The sequence below is a fragment of the Daucus carota genome, chromosome 8, assembly GCF_001625215.2.
Source record: "Daucus carota subsp. sativus chromosome 8, DH1 v3.0, whole genome shotgun sequence".
Classification (NCBI taxonomy): domain Eukaryota; kingdom Viridiplantae; phylum Streptophyta; class Magnoliopsida; order Apiales; family Apiaceae; genus Daucus; species Daucus carota.
Genome location: NC_030388.2, coordinates 891012 through 914920, shown reverse-complemented (window position 1 = coordinate 914920; position 23909 = coordinate 891012). Strand labels below are relative to the sequence as shown.

The window sequence follows — 23909 nt, the reverse complement described above, 5'->3', positions numbered from 1 at the left end:
TCCCAACCACCGCTCTTTATCAAAACGGTATATCCATCTACAAAATCACGTGCATCAAACCCGAGTGCTCTTCCATCCATGAGTCACCCGATCCTTGCTTTCACAATCCTCCGGCCTCTAGAAGAACCATCCAATCTTCTTCCATATTGAGTCCATCATGATTGATCCATGGTGCAAGTCAACCATCATACCGCACGTAACTTTGCCTCTTCCTGCTAACAAAATTCACCATACTCTGCATTCTCGATTGAATCCCGAATTCATCCTCAACCCCATCAATCACGATCCTGACCTCGGCTCTTGATACCACTTGTTAGGGATAAAACACGAGATTCAATCTTCTAATGCAAAGCACACACAAAATAATATATTTGACGTGGAAAACCCACGTCCCAACTTGTATTATTAATCAAAACCATTATCAATAATACAATCAACCAAACTTGGATACTCAAGCCTACTACTCAAGCATCCGCCCGCAAGCGATACCTAAGTCTACATCTTGAGCACACCTATCAAACACAATATGACTATGTATATATAGCCATCTCAAACTAGACAAATCAGAATCTAATTCTAAAACAGCTACACATAGTCCTAATCCAATTCTGATTTCCAACTAAAATCAGAATCCAATTCCAACTAGGTCTTCTATCTTTGTGACCAAAACATATTCTTTATAATAATTGTCTAAACATACAATTATTATCCTTATATATTTTGGATCACCAAAGTCCATGTTACCTTGTAATGGGCTGATACCTAACAGGAAGAAACTTTGAAAACTTTATTTATATAAATTTTGTCAACCATCCACCAATTGTGCAGAAGTGTCGATTTTTCTTTTGTTAAATTAGTGTCCGACCAGTTTGCGTGCACCTCGACTAATCCGTATCCGGTTAGACGGAAATGCGGATTTGTATGATACTACTTGAATATATTGTCATCGAATTACTCTGGCCATATATACCTCCATGTTTGTGGAAATCTAAAGTTTCTGACTTTATACATAGGCAAATCTTTTGACCTCTGTACGAGTAGTACCAACTTGCACTGAATTCTTTGTGGAAACCACCACCCCTTCCTCTTGATCAAATGGCACTCGTAATTTCTTGGTCATCAGCAGCATTTTACCTTGAAAAGGAATTGCTCGGATATCGGTTTTCAACCTTCTCATGTTTCGGTGTAGAATGACTCTCGGGATTTGGATTAAGGCGTTTATGGCCTCAAATTTCGTTGGAAAACATGTCACTTGATTCGCATGGTCAAAATTCAAGACTGCAAGATCTTTATCCGTTTGACTTTTACTTTATATGGAGTAAATAAAATCACTTATCCTTGGAAAATTGTAGTAGTAGTATTTTTTTTTAATAAATCACTTTTTTTACTGTTTTTACTTTTTTACTTGTAGCAGGTCTTGTTTTATCATTTTAGCGTAAGATTTTGACTTTATCAATTTTGCAGTTTTTAAGACCTTCAATATACTCTCTCGGTCTCTTTTTACAGTTTTTAAGAATTGTGTGTTACAAATAATGTCTCTATTAGATGATTTCATGTCAGCATTTGAGATTCTTCTATTTATTATATCTTTAAATTATTTTCTAATTATCACAATTTCTTATAGCATATTATTAACAATGTTTGTTACAGTTATTTTTTAAAAAAATTCAAAACTAAAATTGTTGATGAATTATTTGAGATCATCTATATTCCATAAAAGAATAAACGGACTTACTATTTAATACATTGATAAAAATATGTCAGGAGCAGATTGATATAAATGACATTGCTAATGACTTTGCATTTAGAAATACATGAAAAATTGTTTCTCATGAATTTTATATATAAAAAAAATCGATTGAACTCTTTTCACTTTTTCTAGAAGGCCCGCTTTTTCTATTTCACTCCTAGGCCTGCGATACCTCACGATCGGCCCTTGATTTCTACTTAACATTTCGTATGACTTCTGTTGCGCGCACTCGTCTAAACTTTTAGGGACTTATATCTGAAGGTATTTTTTTTTCTAAATCAGATTAATCCTAACTATTCGTTTACGTATGATAATTGGGTACGGAGATTAAGGAATATCATTAGTATAAAATTGACTTTTCGAGTCGTACTTTTAGTGATAACCGACACCTTAGATGTGTCGGTCGTGTGTTTTGCCGATATTTTTCCCCAATTCTACCATGCTTATGGGCCTGTTTGGAAGTTAACGGATTGGTAAAAAGTTAGAGGTTTGTCTCAAACTAGATGGTTGACCATATAAATCATCTAATGGGAGTGTTTGGTTGTAAGCTTATTGAATTAGTGGTTTTGAGCACGATCGGATAGCCCAGTGGTTAAGGGTTTATCCTCTGTCGTCCCAGGTCATGGGTTCGATTCTGGCTCACCCCGAGAATATCTTCGAACAGATACTCACTTTGTAAGGCTATAAGCCATATTAGTCAAAAAAATTAGTGGTTTGGTCCCAATCCGTTAATTTTGAAAAAACTAGTTTGAGGAGCTTTTTCAATTAGAAGTTTGGGACAAAATAATAAAATTACTATTTTATCCTTCCATCAATTAAACCGAACTTACACTTCCAGCCACTCTACAAGTGAGATTTGTTTGCTATCTCATTGTTTTATCTATACTCTAATTCCTCATGAATCTGGGACCGTGTCCATGCCGTGGTTAATGTAAGAAAAAATGCATATATTTTTAGCGGTAGTAAGAAAATACGTATATTTTTAGTGAGGTCTCAAGCTTGATTTTCTGGAGCAATTTATATATTGGCCGAATGTTGGTGAATGCAAAATGATGATAAAATTTTTATATGAAACAACCCGGGTCAAATCCCGAGTCTTTTTCGAAAATCGGGTCAAGTCCCGAATTCCGAATCCGAAAATAAGCCCAAATATACAGGTCCAACTGCAACAACTTGGGTAATTCACAAGCCCACCACAGCCCCCAAAAGATCATGATTTGTTGGTGCAATTAGTAGTAGTACTTATGCTTATAAACTGAACTAAAGTCCCCACACTTCTTGATGTGGGACAAGGGTGTTACAAACTCTCCCACTTAAATTCCTGACGTCCTCGTCAGGCCGAAACGGATAGCCCATAGGCCCAGATCGAACCTCTCTACCCATTGTGAGATAATACCGGCTGGCTTCGTGTCCCCGCCTCCGGATCTCTGTCCATTGCGAGATAATACCACCAGCTTTCGTGTCCCCACCTCCGGCAACTTGACGATTTAAAATAAAAAAAAATTGAGTTTCAGTTAGAATTTTAAAGTTGGTATCAATTTTCATGCATTAAATGAAATGAAGGATTGTTATTTAATTTTCTTATATTTCAGTATCCTTATTAGTCATTTTGTGTATCCAAGTAGCTATCAGCTAACAGTTATTTACCAAACACTTTTATACAAACAGCTAATTGAATCAGCAACAAGTCAAAACAACTAATTAAATAATCTAATCAAAACAGCTAATTCAAACCGCTACCGCTAACAGTTAATTCCCAAACAGGGCCTATATGTACTCCCTCTTTCATATTATATGTCCACAATTGAGACAAAAAAATGTTTTCAATTACTTGTTCATTTCAATTTTCAGCGGAGTGTAATCAATATTTGTATTTACAAGATGAGGTTTATACCGCATCTTACTACATTATATTTTCTAGATCAAATATATCCCACATATTATACTTGGTCAATGCAATAAATATAATAAAAAATAAAAAATTTCTACAAAAGTTAATTTTTCTTAATATGCGTAATTTGTTCAACAGTGGACATGTATTATGAAACGGAGGAAGTATAAAGTATTTGGAAAGAGAAAGAAAAGTTGGTGAAGTGTTGTAACCAATTAATTTTAATACATAGAAGGGAGATTGTGATGTAAAAATAGTGTGAAAATGGAAGAAAGATGAAGAAGTGGAGACTCGTTGACTATTTTTGATAAATTTTGAAATATAAAAAATTGAACGTGACACTCAAAAAGAAAAACCATAAAGAAATGGTTGGAAATATATTTTATATATATGATATATACCGCGACCATCTATTATCCATTTCTATAGATTAAAATATCGTATCTCGCAAAATAAAATATAATTTAGAAATTATTATCATTTATTTAAATGAATTTATTTTAAGATATTAGAGAAACAATCCCCAGCTAATCTTTATATATATCGTTGATGGTCTTCCCCGATTTCATTATAGAGGAAAGATTTTCTCTTAAAGTACTTTAGTTTGTAATTTTTTTTAAAAAAATACGATGTACATTTCAAATACAACCTGATAATAATTGCTTCAATGTTTAGAGTTTATATTTTTATTCATAAAAAAATAAAAAATAATAAGTGAAAGCATGTTTTTCATCACCTTACGTGCAAAAAGTTAAAATGACAATTAAAAATAGACGGAGTGAGTATTAAACAACACCTTCAACTTCTAGCTACAAATATTTGTCTCGTTTATGGTTGAGAACGAATTAATAATGCGGACATGTGATCACCATATCTGAACTTTGAACCAGAAAAAGACTGAAATTAAGCTTTGGTTTTACTTGCTGGATGATTAACGGACGCATGGGTAAGATCCCCGAGCATAAGATTCTGCAAAGTTGCATTGCGTGATTTCATAATTGTTCATCATGCGACAGAACCAACAGGTAAGATACAGACACAAGTGGTAAGCTGTCAGTGTGAAATATACACAAGGGAACAACAATATACAGAATTGTTTCAAACGTACTCGTGGGGTATTGGTGCATGAATGGTGTGAATTTGATTGCGTTGACACTGAGAAATCGCAGATTATTTGGTAATCATCAAGTCGGTCACTGAATCTATTTCGCTCACTAGGGGATGCCAGCTACTGATGCAATGTATGTTTCGCCACTGTCAACATTGTATTGTTGCTCATATGACTTCCATATGGGCATAGGACATAATATAACATAAAAAACAAAAAAATACTGAGTACATAAATTTATTATGCATATCACGACGTACTCAGAATTGTCTATAATTTTTCCAATCAAACTTAGTTAAATTTAAGTTTAAGTTTAATAGTTTTGGATTTTGAAACTATATCCGAATCGAAAATTCAAATTTGACTGTTTTTCAAAACGGATATGAGAAATGTATCATATATTTGAGCCTGATATAAAGCGAGACACCAGATAATCCGCATCGATTTACAGCCCCATCTAAATTTAGCCAACCAATATAACCGATCATTATACATATTATCTTCGGAGATGCTCTAATCTTGTAACATAAATTATAAGCTCACTAAAACATGCTCCAGCTCTCGCTGGCTGCTGCTGTCTAACAACAGTTGCAATGCAATACAGGCCGTGGGTGGCGCTGTGACCACGTGAAGCTTATCGTGCAGTTACACTGCAAAACTTAGTAGTAGTATGTGAATTCATGTGCTCGCCGATTTCGTTGACTACTCCGCGTTTTTCTTTTTCCTCCCGCAAACCGCCACTGCCTTCTCCTTTTATGCGTCTCCGCTTATATATGCGTGCACTGTGGTTCCCACATTGCTCCTTATCACAAACTGCGCTTTTTTTTCTTTTATGTAAAACTAGTTGAGAAACCGCGCGTTGCGGCGGCCTATAAAAATTATATTAATGATTCAATATTAATATTTGTAGAATAAAATAATTTTATGCCTGTCTATAAAAAGTATATTAATGTTTCAAAGTTAATATTTGTAGGATAAAATAAATTTATATTATAAAAATCTTGATGTAATACCAATACTAATATATAATAAAATTGCAAAATTGGAATATAATTCATGGTGAAAAAATGAAAATAAATTTATACACGTAATTAACAATTTAAAGCATGACGAATCTTAATTTTATTTGGTTTTTTTTAAAGTGATCATGTTCTTACATTGTCACCTTCCTCCAATTTTTTTTGGATTGATTGTGCACAAAAACATCTAACTTAAATATAATTACTCTCTTAAAAGTTGCTTGAACGGAGCAAACAGATAATGCATGAATAATTTTTTCATGTATACAAAGTAAATAATATAAAAATCAACAACAACAAACATGTTCGATGAACAAAACAAATATTATATAAGAATACCCAACAAACATACATCTCTAATAATTAATTTATTGATATCGACCATCAATATCATGTTAAGACTATATTTTTTTCCCATGTTTGGATTTGTCAACTCCAATATAACGGTTTATAACGACATTTGCTTGCAACAACCTTACAGCCTTCACTTCCGAGTTAGAAATCGAGAAAGAGAAAGGTATTTTTAAGTTTTGATATTTTTCATCCAAAAATTTCAGAAAATTAGAAAAAATAGAACGGAGCGATGTGAGAGGTGCCACCCACACGCCCCTCGCTTCTCCTTTAAAAATCGAGTAAGAGAACTATCAGGTAGGCTTGTGGTATTGAGCGAGGAGGTTGTGTTTAGATGAATCAAAACCCTACAATCTATACGGGTATTTATAGGTACAGAGAGACTTGTTTGCTACTCTTTCCCATAATTAAATAATCTGAACAAAATCAGATTAAAATTTTCAAGCTACTATATTCCATAAATAATCTGTCTTTCCCATAATTAAATAATCTGAAACAAAATCAGATTAAAACTTTCAAGCTACTATATTCCATAAATAATCTGAAACAAAATGAGATTCTGAAACTTGCTTCTAATATTCCCAAAACTAAAAAAGGTGGTTCTAATTTTTGATATTTTTCATCCAAAAATTACAAAAAATTAGAAAAATAGAACGAAGCGATGTGAGAGGCGCCACCTACACGCCCCTCGCTTCTCCTTTATATAAGTATATTGACTTTAAGACATTTATCTGTTCTACAGTACCATGTTTGATTCTGATAAAGCCCACAAATTTTCTTCTTCCCAGCCCAATAACAAATCATACTCTTTGGAGGCCTTATCAACATGATACAAGCATACTGCCTAGCCCAGTCCATTAACAAAAACATCGTAAAATCACACAATGCATAAACCGAAGATGAATAATATTATATTACTATTAGAAATAAAGCCAACATAGCCAGCTTAACACTGGCTTATACATATGAAATATGATTCGAATTCAACAAAATCAAAAATGACACGTAGATCCACGTGTACTGAATCCACAAACTTGAAAGCAACAGAATCCAACTTGTCTTGAAATGATTGGTCCGAATGACATGGCACTTCTCTTCGACAACTAAAAGATTTTCATTGACAAAATATAATATTTCATATATTTCAGTGTATTGTCACTTTTTCTTTTTTTGTTTAAGTTTAAGGTTGAGACCATTTGAAATGGAACATAAATTTCTTACCTTTTTCTTGCCTCTTTTTCTAACCCTATGGTCCTAACTCGGACCTGCATCTCCGTCACCGCCGCCAAAAACTTGACGCTCTGAACCGGGTTCAGAACGGCCGCGACCCGCTCCGCGGTCCGAGTCCGAAGCACGTCCGCATTCGAAATCACCGTCACCAACTCCGCCTGCAGCTCGTCGAGCACCGAGTTGATCTCTCCCATCTCGTCGCCGCTCGGAGCCTTCCCGCCCACCGTCATCAGCTCATGCGCCGCCACGCTTTCTTGAACCCTAGCCAGCTCATCATTCAGCTCCTTCACAGCAACCTTAACCTCGATTTTGAGCTTCTCAATCATTTCTTTCTGCTCCGCCGTCAAATCCGCCGCCGCCGCCGCCGCCACCTTGAAAGCTAGGTCAGGCTTGAACCCGGCTATCCAGAAGAAGCTCCGCTCAAAAGGAGTGAACCAAGGGGGATTAAACAGGAGAAAAACATTATGATTCGACATTCTTGATTTCTCATCATAGTATTCTTGATAATGATTGAAAACCCTAGCACTCAATTCTTTCAAGTACTCATCGTCTTTCGAGTCTTCGTGTTTTCCCAGGACGGATTGGAGTTCGTCGAGATAGTGTTCTTGACGAACGAGCCATCCTTCGAAGAAGCTTTCAAAAGCTAAGCCATTTTTAGGGTTAGAAGCAGAGGAAGAAGAAGCAGCCATTGATGGAAATTCTATGCAAGGAATAATCAAGAAACAGGTGTCAAAATAAGCAGATAAGTATAGCCTTTTTATAGTAGAGTGTAGCTTTTATTTTTACTTATTTTAGTCAAATAATAAGTGATTTATTGCTTACATGGAAAGGTTCACGGTGAAAAATGTAGATGCTTCGAGACTAAGGTAGAGACCTACAAGTGGACAAAACAAAGGGGATAAATACTTATCTGTGTATGTTTTTGTTTTCAAAGTCTGTCACTGTTGTCTTGAACCGAGGTAATTCAAATTTATTTCTTTGATGTTAAGTTTCAAGTTTGAAAAATATCTTTGTGGTAAATTTAATTAGTGTTTTATTTGTTAAACAAATCTAATAGTAATAGAAGTTTGCGGAAAATTCAAATTAGGGCTCATACATAGACTAGAAGGTGATATTAATCATGCTGGGTTCATGCGGAGATTGAAGGGTCTATTGCTCAGGGAAGGACCCTTACCAACTTCATGCTTGTGAGTGCAGTGGGAGCTGGCCAGCTGGGGTGAAATTTTGAAATAAAAAGAGCTTGTTTGTTTGAGAATTATTAAAATTATTATTTTTGATCAATTTGTATGAATTAAAATTTAGTTACTAATCTTTGTTAAAAATATATTAAGTAACAAATTAAGGCTAAAAATTTAAAATTACTCAAAATATCTAAAATTACGTATTAATTAGACTTAAAATTTTATATTAAAAACAGGAGTAAAATGAATTCTTGTATCTTCAGATGTAACATGTATATTAAGTTGAATTTGATAATTTCACTTCCAACTTTTAATGTATTTCTCTTGATATTTATGAGCCAAACTTTATTAAACACACACACACACACACACACACACACACACACACACACAGATATATATATATAGGGTATTACTCAAAACAAAACACCCTTAAAGTAGAACAAAGAAGAACACTTTGGAATCGAACATAGAATCTCATCTAAAATTTGAATTAAATCATAACTTTAAGCTAATTAATCATTTATTATGAATAATAATATTATCTAGCATGTTTAACAACAATTATGGATTAAAAATAACATGATTCTGTGTGATATTAATCATGTAAAGAATATATACATGATTCTATTCTGGATTCTGTTTTGGATTCTATTCTGAATTCTATAATATTTCATATTAATAATTTGGATAGATTTGGATGTTAGATTTCATATATTAAGTTTAGTTAGTGCTTAACTATGTAATTATCTCATTTTTTATATAAAAAAAAGTGTTATGATAATGTTCTGTGTTGTTCTTTTTTTAAAATGTTCTGTGTGGAGTGCAACCCTATATATATATATATATATATATATATATATATATATATATATATATATATATATATATATGCTTTTCAATACTTTATAATATAACATACATATAATATGTATGTTGTATGACATAAAAAAGTTGTTTCCCATGTATGCATGTTTACACTAAAATTTGATAAAAGATAGGTCAAGAAAGTAACACAAATTATTTATTAAATATACATATATTAAAGTAATGTCCTCAAGAGTGTGCAAAGAGTCTCATATATCTCTAAAAGAAATTTTCTATTAATCCATATATATAATAATATATTAATGTTATAAAAAGTTAGATTAGTGAAAATTAAATAATTGATATAAATAACTTAAATTAATTTGTAGTGATTTAATTTTTTAGTGTTTTGTCTGTAAATGAATTATAACATAAACTTGAAAATATATAAATAATGTATAACTCAATTATCAATTTGCAGGCGCTAATAACTGTGTTAAAGTTTATGGCGGTTCGACAGTACTGCTGATCAGTGAACCATATGGAGATATTTTTAACCTCGAGACTGAAAAAACTACTAGTTAACTTTGATAAGTCATGTGAAATTGTGAAATATATTTAAGTAAATTTTCAACATAGTTTTAGTCAGAAATATGCCAGAGTATTAAAAAATACTTCCACTTTACATCGTCGAACGTATTTTCGACACGCATATTATTGTTCTGGTTAAGTATAGTTCTATAATTTATTTTTAAAATTTATATTTTCTGAATAAAATTTAATGTTTAGACTTTTATTCAGAAAAAAAAATCAAAAAAAATCATGAAACTATACTCAACAGAAGTCTTAAAATACGTGTCGAGCTCTCTCATCACAAAGTAAAGAATTTGGTGGTGCGAAGGGAGTATTAGTTAACTTTTTTAAGTGAGGTGAAAATCTATATATTTAAATAATTTTTTAACAAAGTTTTAGTTGAAAATCTGTACAAATATACAGGGGTGTATTGGATTCGGATTTTAAAGCATTTTTTCATTGATGAAATCCGAGGGTATTTGATTGGGATTGTTTGAAAATATATTAAAATCTTGAGTTATTCAATTGGGATTTTAAATTATGCTACAAAATCTGATGGTATTCAATTGAGATCGTTTAAAATCCATTAAAATCTGATGGTATTCAATTGGGATTGTTTAAAATCCATTAAAATCTGATGGTATTCAATTGGGATTGTTTAAAATCTTTTAAAATCTGATGGTATTCAAATGCTGATGAATTTTTTTTGGACTTCATAAAATGATGGATTTTGTGACATTTTACAGTGTATTTCAAGTTTTTTTAAATCCCACCAAAATCAATCAATGATATTTTGAAGCATTGTGCTTAAATCCTACGACATTTTATCAAGAATCCGCGCAAAATCAAAATCACATACAATCCATTAAAATTCATAAATTAAAAATAATCCATTAAAATCCCAATCGAATACACCCTGTTAGAAAGTTTTGTGTATATAAGCTTAATATCGAATGCCTTGTACTTTTTTAGATTTTGGATTTTTTTAATAAACAAGTGTTCATTTTTGAAAAGTAAACAACAATTTGTATACATTTTAAAAAATTGAAGTATCTGATAACACATTCAACATAAGCTCTAGTTTACAATTTTTGGCTAGTTTCAAATACACATGTCTTGATCAATTATTAGTTGACACTTAGAGATAATAGTTCTTTTTATATTTTTTTTCAAAATCCGAAATGAAATTCTTATTTTTCCTAATCAAGTCCCATTCATGGAACTTAGATGGAGTTCACTTAGCAAAATATGTTATATTTTAATCTAACTACCCTACAATCGTATTTTAGATTTTATTTTATTAAAATTATATATATAAACGTAAATCCAACTATATTAAAACCACTCCAAAAGGCAACTGTCATATATCCAAATATTTAAAGAGAGTACTTTATAGGTATTTGTATTAGTTTTATCATTTTAATAGTCTAGCTATATGTAGAAGTCTTTTGATACATAGCTTAATTGTGCATGTACAAAGACATTGTTAATAATATTTGGGTGACATGTGGTCAGTAACGAACAACCACTTTACAGAGGCACAGTCACCACCGCCCTAGAAAAGAGAGAAATGCAGAAGAGGATGGCGGTGTGCCCAGATTCCGCTTGAATGCCACATTTATAATTCTATCGATTCCATTACACCGCCAGTCCACATTATATATGTAAATTCAACAATACAAATCCTAGAAGTAAGTTTAAAATTCACCTAGCTGAACTAAATTTGGAAATATAAATTCAAATCTAACTTACAATTAAACTTGAAAACGATATGTTTCTCCACAATATGTTTAATGCAAATCATGATAGCTATTCAGAAAAAAATAGAATAGCAAATCAAAATCTTTGAACCTCAAACTTAGTCTGATAAAGTAGTTTGGCATTATCAAATTCGCATATTTCATAAGGGTTAAATAGCTAATTCATCACTAATCTGGTTGGAAACTTGCAACTGAGTCATGTTGTTGAAAAAACTTTCAAACGCATCACCAAATAATTAAAAACTTTCAAAAGCATCATTCTCCGTCAGTTCCGTTAAGTAATTAACGGAAAGTTCAAAAACATCTTTTTAAAAAAATGAAAAAAAACTGCAAACTCTTAAAAAATTCAGAAAAATCTGGAGAAAAAACAGAAAATTCATAATAAATTCAAAAAATTCTGAAAAAAATTCTAAAGTTCAAGTATATTCTGAAAAAATTCAAAAATCTTAAAAGAATATGAAAAAAATTGAAAAAAATTAGGTGGCAAGTTTTTTTTTTTCGGAATTTAGAAAAATTGAAAAGAATAAAAAAAGGTTTGAAATTTTTTGTTTTCCATTTTTTTAATTTTTTGATTTTCTTTTATTTTATTCACATTTAAAAAAAATCAGATTTTGTTGAATTTTTTCAGAATTTTCACGATTTTTTTCCAATTTTTTTGGTTTTTTTTAAATTTCTTTTTTGAACTTTCCGTTAATTACTTAACGAAACTGACGGAGAATGATGATTTTGAAAATTTTTAATTACTTGATGATACGTTTGAAAGTTTTTTCAACAACATGACTCAGTTGCAAGTTTTCAGCCAGGTTAGTGATGAATTAGCTATTTAACCCTATTTCATAATGATCTGAACTGCTACAGTATTATGGCTCATTTACTAGAGTACTCCGGAGTGTATATTTTAGAATACAATACATATTCCATGCGTGTAATCATGTAATTCATAACTTCAAATGCACAGTGTTGCTCTATACTTGATGACAAACAATGGTTTGCTTGATACTCCCTCCGTCCCCTTGAGTAGTATACATTGGGGGACGGGGACGCGGCACGGACTTTAATGTTCCTGCAAAGAGTAGTTGTGCAATCTATTTTTAAAATTTTTCTTTTCTGAATTAAAGTTTGGATGTTATATTCTTATACAGAAAAAGAAAATCTCAAAAATAAGTTATGTAACTATATGGGTTTGAGTGTTTTAACTTCATCATATGTGAAGATAAAGAACATTTGAAGATAAAAAATGAAGCAGACATGGGAGATGCCCTTAACCCCTTTATCTTCAGCACTTCTACTCAAAAAGATAAACTTCACAATAGCATAATAACAAGTAAATATTTTCCAATTATCTGCTCATAATGTTACAAGTAAAACAGCATTTCAGAGTATTTGTTCTTTATAATGAATGTATTATTCTAAAAACATATGTAAGTAATTATATTAAAAACGAATGTTTTCCAATACACATAAAAGAAATATAGTAAACAATTTTAGAAGCTGCCATATGGACTGTTAGCAGATTCTGAAAAGTTTGCAACAGTTTTACACAAGCAGATATTTGCTACCACAATAACTTTGACCTTTACCTAAACAGGATATAAGTCTCTCTTACAAAACTCTATTACTTTCAGATTTTGGGGGACCATCTGATATATCTTCATTGTATGTAGTAATATATTTTCAATAAAATACAAGGTGACCAATAAATAAAGTTTAGCACAGTTTCTTTCTTTCATTCATCTTTTCTTTTTCTTTTGATTGGGGAGGGGGACGGGGGCTTATTTCATTTTTACAGAAAAAAGAAAACAATTACAGAAAAATGAGTAAAATTTTACGGAGCCAAGGTTATAAAAGGCCACATAAACGAGGCTTAGAACAAATTTGCCTTCCATTTGATTTTACCAGTGCCATAACTCCGGCTGTTGCACTAGCACAGACTAATGAGGAAATGAAGCTCTGAGCATTCTGTCCAGCTGCTAACAAGAACAATATTAGGTAAAAAAAAATTTGTATATAAAATTACTAAAAAAGACTCAACTGAATGGAAAGAAGATGCAAATGTTTTCTAATGTGAAATTTAAGACAAATGATAGTACCGCGATTAAGTGTGATGGACGTCACTGTTAATCCTCCAATTAACAATGCCGATGCAACTGGAAGATACTGTAATTTCCAAAAAAACCCAGATAAGCATGGAGTAGCAGAATATATTTTATGATTGGCCATTTACTTCTGGTTAGATTGACTGATATAGCTGAGAATAGTTTAAGAATTATGATTTTATCCAACTAATTGAAAGGATAAAGGAGAGTGCTTACACTAAGTGCTTCATTTCTGTTCGGCACAAATGGAGGAGGGCCGTATTTGACAGTATAATGACCACTTATAAGATCTATTGCATCCTGAAAGCAGTGAGGAAAATTTCTTTTAAAACCCCTAATATACAATGAGACCCTCCCATATAAAACCTGAAGTCTTAAAATTTTCAAATTTCAAGTTGCAGAGCTTGCCTGCCGCAAACCATCTTGAAAGTTATTATAATAATATCTTGAAAGTGCACTCAATCCATCTTTTATTCGTCCTGCCATCGTCTGCTTTCCAAATCTGTATTTTGCAAGACAAACAATGGATCACAAACATATACTATACGTTGAGAGAAATCATAGAACCTAGTCTAGTTACCTGACAAGGTCCCGTTTAAGCGCATGCGAACCAGCATATTCAAGACTTATCTCATCTCCTTGCTCAACCCACACTAACAACAAAACAAATTTAAACTCAGACCAAAAACAGAAGTGACGGGATTTTCCCTTCCCGCTGAGAGACAAAGGAATTTCAGCATAAAGTCCATACAGGTCTTAAAAGTTTCGAAATCTTCTTCAAACATAGAAATGCAGTCGATGGAAGAAAATGCACCAACCCTTTGAAGTTGTGTGTTTAATGATTTCCTAGCCAGAAAGCTCTGTAGCAACCAAATGGAAACAAGGATTATTCAACATCAGAATATACTAACAGACTTGACTGAATCTGCATTATAAGTCAATAGAAGAAACATCTGCTCAAGAATGTCACAATTACCTGCGTCACATTTGTTCGATCAAGACAATCAATGCAGTTAGATCTAATAACTCCTTCCTGCTCTGCTAATATCTCTCCCTTTGGTCCTAAGAGAAAGTATCTGCTCAGCTGGAAAACAACAATTAAAATGGGAAACCAGCATACTCGCGATCCTGATGTGATCAGAAAGGAAATGACAAATGAATTAACACCAGCTTGTTCGTTCTTTACCCTTGTTCTTCAAAGTCTTCAGAAATTTCATCATACAGAAGTTGTATATTGTCGAAGTTTCCGTTGCCACATTTTTGATGAAAGTCAAATGAAACATATCTGAATATTCATGAACATCAAAAGTTAGTTTCCGTTACAAATCATTTTACACTCCATGCTTGCGAATCCATTTGTTCAATCTTATTGTCTAAATCGAATTGTTCGGTTTAAATTGTAGGAGTAAATTATTCAGCTACTTTTGGGATTAAATTTATATTTACGGCATCATTTAGCTGGAAAACTGAATACCCAGATTCCAAAAGTTGAAATAAGATGGATTCTGCACAAATCAATTCTTAATCATCGAGTTGTAAGCTAATAGCCCAAATAAAGATATGAAAACACTCTGACTCGTTAGTCTCAATTGAGAAGGCATCAAGAGTTCAAAAAAATAAGGTGAAAGTTAAAGATGAGTCAAAATGTTTTATTAATCGGTCATACATAGACCCTTGCTACGTAGTTTCAATATATGTATATATATATATATATATATAATATATATATATTTTATATATATATATAAAATACAAACCAAGTTAGAGTAAAAACTACTTAGATGGATCTAATCTAATGGTCCCCTGGAAGTCAACACACACAATTACAATAGACCCTACCACACGTGATCCCACATAATCCCCTTGTTTCTAATTTGATATTTTCAATCAGTCGGTGAGCTTTTTTTGAAATCTTACTTTCATTGTATTTTTCTTCATATCCCAACGATCAATTTGCATAACATAATTGCTACATTTCGATGTGATTCAGAATATTTTTTATTTTAGTTTGCAGTTTGTATTTAAGGGAGTTTGTGTTAGAGTAGGATCATAGGTCCTACTCCACTATAAACCTTCTTAAAATCAAAACTAAAAACTAAAATATTTTTTTTTATAAAAACATCATAATACAGCACATATGGTATGTAAATTGATCGCTTGAAGATGAAGAAAAATACAGTGAATCCAGATTTCAAAAAAGCTCACCGATTGACGGGAAAAATCAAATTAGAAACGGAGGGGATTATGTGGGATCATGTGTGGGAAGGTGTATTTTAATTGTGTGTGGTGACATCTAGGGGGGCATTAGATTAGATGAGAGTTTAGATTAGTTTGTAGTTTGTATTATTAATTTTGGTTTGTATTTGAGCAATTGCCTATATATAGTTGCTATTGTACTGCATTTCTTTATTTCCTCTAACAAATTATAGGTATTCATTTCTCTGTGAAGGCGATCATTCGTGCTCAAATCCACTATGGGGCATACTTCAACCTCAAAAATATTGTATTTATCCTTACTCTTATCGACATGGATAAGAGAAAGTGATTGGAAGCAGGATATCAATATGAAAGCATGAACGGAATATCACCTCACATCTGGAAGCTTCTCCATCTCAGCAGCAAAAGCCATACTTAGTTCGCCCTCGTCACCGTGCTAAAAGGTGCAAGCACAGAGATTTGATAACTTACACTTGCAGAAAATACAAATATACACAACATAGGAGTGTGACCCTTTCTCCGTAGCCTGGTAGTGTGATAATTACAGATCTAAAAGAAGTTATAGCCTCCCTCACTCCCTTGTCTTTTACTATGTATGTGTTTGGAGACTTTATGGGCATGTAAACCTTCAAAAACAGTTTTATGGAATTGGACAAATTCTACAGCATGATATGTGCATCAGTCTCTCCCTCCCTCTCTTTCTCATGCGCGTTTGTAGACTTTATGGGCATGTAAACTTTTAACAGATATTTTATGAAATTGGAAAAGTTCTTCAGCATGATCTGTGAATGAGTTCATATGCATGCTACAAAAGTTGTGTAAAACAAATGTAATTAAATGCTAATTTCTAGACTCTAATCTTCACAGCCTGGCAATAAAAACACATAGATGATAGATCATGATACTTGACTAAAAGGAAAGATAAAAACCTTGTCTGTGAGGTCGACTGCAACAGTCTCTCCATATCGTTGTAGAAGGTCATGAAAATGGCGTTCTACTACCTTTGCCTGATAAGTTGGTGTGTCAATAATACAAACAATAGTTCAATTATAAATATAAAAATAAAAAAAAAGTATTACAGCACAAAATACTTAAACTAGTAGGGACCTATTTTCCAAAGATGTAATAATTTATGAGTTGAAAATAACACTTACTGTTTCCTCATGGTGAATGATGTTAAGTCTTGGTTTATAACTCAGGTCAACAATTTGCTCCCATATAAGTGGAATTGAACCACGGACCTTTAAAAATACAGGCAAATAACTACTAATCAGCCTGAATATCCCAAAACATGAAAAAGTTAAAGATAAGTAGATTCTTTTTGTAGCTACCCTTCAATATTCTAGAAATCTTAAATGCTGGGAAGCTACATGCAGTCATGTACCTGAACATATACATTTTATATGCCTCCCAGCACTGTGCAGTAATTAGCAAGTCTCTCCAATAACTACACATGGCTTGAATTGAAAGAAATAGAAAACAAATAAATGATATAATTCTTTGAACTAATGTTTAGAAAAACCAGATTTTAAACTGAATAATATTTGGATTTAAGTCCATGTTATCATCACATATCTGTGTCATTACAAAACAAGAAAATATTATTGATAGGTAGAAACATTATATTAAAGAAAAGAAATTCTATAGACAGCATGCACATCTTATGGCACAGAGTTTTGCAGAAGCTAGATTCGTTAAGGTAAAGTAAAAAGGCTATGCATATTTGTTATATAAGAACTAACACATTAATCTTCCTCACAGGATGGTGGCTTTATAGAATAATATTCGCGCGGGGGTGTTGGTTTGGAGCATTTCAAGGATGCAGATTATATTCTCTCTCAAAAAAAGGGATGCAGATTATAATGATTGTTAAATTTGTCAATTTGACATGTGCAACAAGAAAACTTTCTCCAAATATTCGAAAAACCATATTTTGACATAATGATACCTGCAAGAATGAAGAAATGAAACCATCAAATTCCATTAACTGCTCAGTTTCAATAAAGTTGGCAGCATCTCCTTGTAGATTAGCACCTCTTCTCCACATTCTTGTACCTGCAGTTAACAATGCAAATAGATACTTATAAAATTGCCCATAAGCATGCTGTCAGAAACAAATGTCAATCAACAAAATGCTTTCCAAATGAATCTACCTAAACGGCGGGTAGACCTCCTTGAAATCAATGTAATTGTTGCAGGTACACGTTTCAGCTTCAGCTTACCAGTCTGAAAGCTTAATTTTAGGTCAAGTGAAACATCATAATAACATGGTTTAGAGACTGTAACTGTTACTTTGTTTTTATCTAAACATTGACAAGCATGCACACATACGTATAGAAATACAAAGGATATTCCCTTGCAGTAGAGGCATGATGAACCCATCAAGCTGCAATTCAAAAAGGCATGATACATAAGAAAAAGCTAAAGCATACAAGTCAAACTGGGAAATAGTACCCCTGTTTACAAAAAATAAGAAGTAAAAAATGGATTTGAAAACCTCTTGCATGATATTTCTCTCTAAACAAAAAAGAACATCTAACCTTATTTTCAATAAGCTCCTCTATAATGTACTTGTTCCAAACATATTGTGGGTCAGCCTGAAACAGACACATGTTGGAGCCAGATTAGAAGCCTGTTTAAAAAATGATTCAAGTGCTAGCCTGGCAAGAGAATAAATGTTTAACATATAGGCGAAGGAAAGGGAAACCTGATATACAAATTACGAACAAAGAAAAATTATTAAACCTTCAACTTCAAAGGCAAGATGAGAATGTAGTCACTACGTGATAACAAGAGCAGAGAAAAATACAAAAATGCCACAAGGCATCCCCATGAGTTCATCTTATTGAAAAAAAAATTTACACTGAATGATTTTGTCAACATGTTATCCTTGGCCCTTATATAAGGCAGTGCATGCAAGTCTTGCAGGCCCCGCCTTCTTTAAAATGAATAACATATACTTTATGTTTGGTTGGGGGGGGGGACTCTTTACACTAATATTCATTGCATCCAGTATCTATCTTCAGATAAATTTTTGTAATATCAGCATATGCTAATTCAGTTAGGAAACCTGCCTTAAGAAGGTTACAGCGGCTACAAGTTGCAACCTTAAACTTCCATAGTAGTTCTACCTAGTTAGCTCTTTAAATTGATTAACAAACATTTCTACCAAGATCATAGAACATTAGTGTAAATATAGAGTTAGAATAATCATGATAATTGAACTAGATACAGGCAATGCTGCCCACCTTCAGTTACAATCATTACTATAAACCAGTTGCATTGAAGGACAGTCTATTGTCCTAGAGTTTAAAAAAGAAAAGCAAAAAAACAAAAGAAATAAGCAAATCCACTATAAAATCATCAGACACATCTAAACTGTGTAGATGTAAAAACTTCTTGAAAGAAAAAAAATCAGTGAAAAGTTAGTGTATATGCACAGGCTTATTAATATGCTAGATTATCTGATCTCACAATGAAAACAGACCTGCTTCCAAATTGGCTTACGCATCCATCCGTCGGCCAGCTTGAATCTTCGCTGTAAGCTGGAAAAAATCATAGAAGTTATTGAAAGACTATGTTATTAATGGTCTGAATATATATTAAACAAGCACACTAAGATACAGTTAAGATCAGTTTATTAGTAAAACTTGAATTCTTTTGCCCTAGGCAACACAGGCGCAATACCCTTGCCCATATTTTGATAATTCTTTGTCCATATGTTCAATTATTTGAATCCGAATTCTAGCGATATTTTATTTGTTTCAACATATGCGACCGACTCATAATTATCAAGAATTATTATTCTATTGTAGAACTAGTTTAGAAAATCGATTTTTTTGTTCAACTTTTAAGAGCTAAATTAATTATAAAATATATATGTATCGTAGTATTCTATATTAGAATCATGTTTTATGTGTATTTTTTCTATTCTGAATAATTTGTGAATGGGATGCTACGGAATTTTTATGTAAGAGGGTTTTCTCTAAAATGTAGGCTTGTATAATATGTGTGTGTGTGTGTGTGTCTATATATATATATATATATACACACACATATATATATATATAGGGCATTGCTCAAAAAAGAACACTCTTAAAAGAAGAACAACACAGAACACTTTAAAATCAAATATAGAATCTCATCTAAAACTTAATTTTTTTTTCAAATTTTAAGTTGATTAACTTTTTATTATGAGTAATAATAGAATCCGTCATGTTTAACAATAAATTTGGGTTAAATATACCATGATTCTTTGTAAAATTATTCGTGCAAAAAGTTATATATATGATTCTCTTCTGGATTCTATTTTGGATTCTGTTCTGGATTCTATAATATTTTATAGTAATAATGTGGATGAATTTGGATGTTAGATTTCATATATTAAGTTTTAATGGTGTTTAACTATTTAATTATAACCTTAACAAATCATTCTTTGTGAAAAATAAAGTGCTATGATAGTGTTCTGTGTTGTTCTTTTTTTAAAGTGTTCTGTGTGGAGTGCAACCCATATATCTCTATATATATATATATATATATATATTTGTGTGTGTGACATTACATTCAGGGAATTAAAAAATAAACTTCGCCTTTTTACCATTAAAACTTCAATTTTACTTTTTTGCATTTAATACTATTTAAGTAAAAAAAAACTGTTTGGGGTGCTTTCAAATCATATACAAGAAACTACATTACAGAGCATAGATATGGTAGAAACATACTTCACTGTGATATCTGTTTCATATGAATAATACAATCCAGGTGTTGATTCCACCATTTTCAACAGGTTCAAGTAGTAAGCTTCATCTCTTTTCTGAAATATACATAAAATAGCATTAGTATCTTCCCGGAATAATATAATTATAGCAAGGAGCCTCGTTAAATTCTGCTAATATAAAGCAGCAACATACTTCTTCCGAATTTAAAGGTCTTGAACCCTGGCCGCATGATAAGAACTTCATCGACATCACCTGGTAAATAGGGAAACCAAGATAAGTTCCCACTTCCCTTCGAGAAGTTACTGCAAGTATGTAAGTTCCTGAACCAAAACCAAAATGACGAGTTTGCAAATAAATCTAACCAGCAAGTGAAGAAAAATAGTTGAAATCACGTACAAATTTAATTACTGGACTTGCAGCCAAGAAACATTCTTTAGAACAAGAAAAGCGAACATCTATCAATATGATTTTTTTTCTATTTTGTATTAATTAATTCATTTCAATATGACATTACAAATCAGGTATCAGGGCAAACAAGCCAGAAACTTACAGTGTAAATTTTAAACGTTTTAGAAAGGTAAGTTGATCATTTTATGTCAAATGCTTACTTCTCAGTAGTGAACTGTACTAAAGTGCTAAAAATCCTAAATCATAAGTTAGGTTGAGTACTTGAGTAACTGTCTCAATATGAGTTTCATTTGCCAGGTAAATCCATCCATTTGCCGGACATCAAGTAAAACAGGAAATAAAGCACTTATAAAAATACGTTGTTTCATTAGTTACCTGCAAGCAACCTAATTGTTCCAGCAACACCATATATAGTAGAGATCTTGGAGGGATTTCCTGTACAAGTATCACCTGTTGCAGTATATATATTTAAATAAATTTCCACCATTCAGTACTAGGTCGTATTACTCATTTTCAGTAGCAATTCAATCTACTTGTAACTGAGAAGGCAAAGAAGATTGAATTTATTTTAAATCTCACTTGTGCAGAGATCAATCAAACTGGACAACCAACACGTTCTACTCCAATTTTTGCAGAGCATTCTGCGAAACTTGTTACTAAACCTTTCCTTATACTTGTAATTTTCTCAAGCACGCTTTCATTTTCGTCGACAATAACCAATTTAAACATTACATTCTGCCAAATTTCAAAGTTACTAAACTTTCCTTGGACTTGTAAATTTTCTCAACCACATCTTCATTTTGTCATACACAATCACCAATTTTAACATTTTTACTAAACCTTTCTCGGACTTGTAATTTTTCTCAGGCACACCTTCGTTTTCGCCAGACACAATAACCAAATTTACAGGAAACAAAGTGTCTCACTCCATTTCTCCATAATATCTACTTATTACATATATCACAATCACTTTTCCAATAAATTTAAACAATACTCAGCTCACAGTTATCAAACGAATCGAAAAATCCACAAATAGTATCCAGCAGGCAGTAACAATCAATTTACACACTCACACACAAACTTAACTTAATTGAAGCCTCCAATTACTAAACTAAACAGCAACTTAATTAAAAAAAATTGCATAAAAACACAAAATAAAGCAGTTATAAACGAAATCAAAAGTAGAAAGTGAACGAACTGCGAAGCTCATCTATATTGCCATCTACACGAGAGATTGCGAAGCCTTGATCCGGCGAATCAACGGCTCTGATCACAAGCTTGTCTTGAAATTCGTGCAGCTCCAATTCACTGTGTAGCTTGAAATGATTTGAGCTTGATTCAATCTCCATCGTCTTTTGCTAATTCGATTGAAAATTGAGATTTTAAATCGTTAGTTAGTAACGAGTTTGTTGATTGCGGGTGAGGAGAGGTATTAGTTACGTGGAAGATTGATTAGTGTCGAGTAATGTAGTTATTTTACACGATTATTATACCAATCATTGCTTTGCCAACTCGGCTCATGTGATTATATTAATCATGGAGTATAAATTATTAGGTGATATATTTATGATCATCACGGGATTTAGACCATTGGGCTTTAAATGATATTTACCGGAAAAGAAATTAACATTCGGGATTCTTAATTTATAATGATTTTCTTAAATTTATTTTCCTTATTACTCCTCCGTCCAAATGGCTGGGACACGGAGACCAAGAAATAATGTAAGAAATGAGTAAAGTTAGATGAAAAGTGGATATAGTGGTGGGATTCATTTATATTTAATAATAGATTTAAGATAGTAGAGGAAAGTAGTGGGCGTAATAGTGTTTATATTATTATAGAATGGAGATAGTGGAAGAAAGTAGTTGGTGTAATGATGTTTTATATTATAAAAATTTATTATTTTTGGTATGTATACAATTGGTAGGACGTTCGAAAAAAGAAACTGTACACAATTCATTGGGATGGAAGGAGTATGTTTTATTAGACAACAATTATCCATATCCAAACTATATAATCTAAATACATTTTAAGATATAAATTTACAATTTACAATATAGAGCATAATTTGTAGTATAAGATTTTGGTTATGTTTTTCGTTCATTTTTTTATTATCCTTAAATTATTCTTACCTTAAAAAGTCAGATATTAAAAAACTTTTCATTTGTAACTAGAAATCTACTATCCGTGAGTTTTTTTACTGTTACATCATTAAATAGTTTGAAAGACTAAAAACACTTAAGAGTTAGGAGGTATTAAAAACAAAAATTCTGTCATTATTATTTAAGTTATTATGTAACTAATACTGATAAATAATTTCTTTTTCTTATAAACGAAGATATAAAAAATGAAAATATAATTTATAATTACTTAAATAATAAAAATGAAGTAAAATAATGGTAAAAAAACATATATTAATATTAAAAATTACTCGTAAATAGATGTTATCTACTTGAAGACAAACCGTAAATCAAATAAAAGATTTTATATAAATAAACATGAATCTTTTTTACTCTAATTTTTCTACTCGAAAGACAAACATGAATTACTATGTAACTGATATAAGACAAATAATATTATTTTTCTTATAAACGAATAAATAAAAAATATGAAAAATATAATTTATAATTAGTTAAAAGATAAAAAAACTACTATCAAATAACATATATTTATATTAAAAATTACTTATAAATAGATGATAAAAATATATTTCATTTCTACTACCCATTTATAATATAAATAAATGTTATAAATGCTAAATATCTAAAATAAAATATAATCAATAATATTTAATCAAAT

The 23909-nt window shown here is 31.8% G+C and overlaps 2 protein-coding genes across 5 annotated transcripts; both read right to left on the bottom strand.

The window, feature by feature from the left end:
* Positions 1–7044: 7044 nt before the first annotated feature.
* On the bottom strand, positions 7045–8104 carry LOC108198901 (protein ZW2). Its single transcript, XM_017366674.2, has one exon. The coding sequence runs from the start codon at positions 8036–8038 to the stop codon at positions 7337–7339; it is 702 nt and encodes a 233-aa protein (XP_017222163.1). The 5' UTR covers positions 8039–8104; the 3' UTR covers positions 7045–7336.
* Positions 8105–13099: 4995 nt separating this feature from the next.
* On the bottom strand, positions 13100–22578 carry LOC108199868 (phosphoinositide phosphatase SAC8). Of its 4 annotated transcripts, none has more exons than XM_064082865.1 (20): positions 22308–22573; positions 21485–21559; positions 20894–21021; positions 20705–20796; positions 19471–19528; positions 18524–18580; positions 18337–18369; positions 18137–18218; positions 17932–18038; positions 17138–17224; positions 16913–16990; positions 16355–16419; positions 14953–15051; positions 14743–14842; positions 14518–14626; positions 14347–14419; positions 14175–14268; positions 13983–14066; positions 13761–13827; positions 13100–13637 (listed from the first exon to the last, which is right to left on the bottom strand). In XM_064082865.1, exons 1-20 carry the CDS (start codon positions 22456–22458, stop codon positions 13510–13512), a joined length of 1767 nt encoding a protein of 588 aa, XP_063938935.1. In that variant the 5' UTR covers positions 22459–22573; the 3' UTR covers positions 13100–13509. The 4 variants fall into 4 exon arrangements, 3 of the variants coding, with proteins under 3 accessions (XP_063938935.1, XP_063938936.1, XP_063938937.1); XM_064082866.1 differs by having other exon boundaries at positions 20894–20953; positions 22308–22459; XM_064082867.1 differs by lacking the exons at positions 13100–13637; positions 13761–13827; positions 13983–14066 and having other exon boundaries at positions 14585–14626; positions 22308–22578.
* Positions 22579–23909: the final 1331 nt, after the last annotated feature.

What these genes read in the sequence shown, in the direction of transcription:
- LOC108199868 (XM_064082865.1), bottom strand. Translation starts at nt 22,458, where the DNA reads ATGGAGATTGAATCAAGCTCAAATCATTTCAAGCTACACAGTGAATTG. An exon ending in TCATTCACCATGAGGAAACA is followed by an intron (nt 16,991 to 17,137) that starts GTAAGTGTTATT and finishes CCAACTTATCAG; the next exon opens with GCAAAGGTAGTAGAACGCCA. An exon ending in TTCAAGATGGTTTGCGGCAG is followed by an intron (nt 14,067 to 14,174) that starts GCAAGCTCTGCA and finishes CACTGCTTTCAG; the next exon opens with GATGCAATAGATCTTATAAG.
- LOC108198901 (XM_017366674.2), bottom strand. Translation starts at nt 8,038, where the DNA reads ATGGCTGCTTCTTCTTCCTCTGCTTCTAACCCTAAAAATGGCTTAGCT.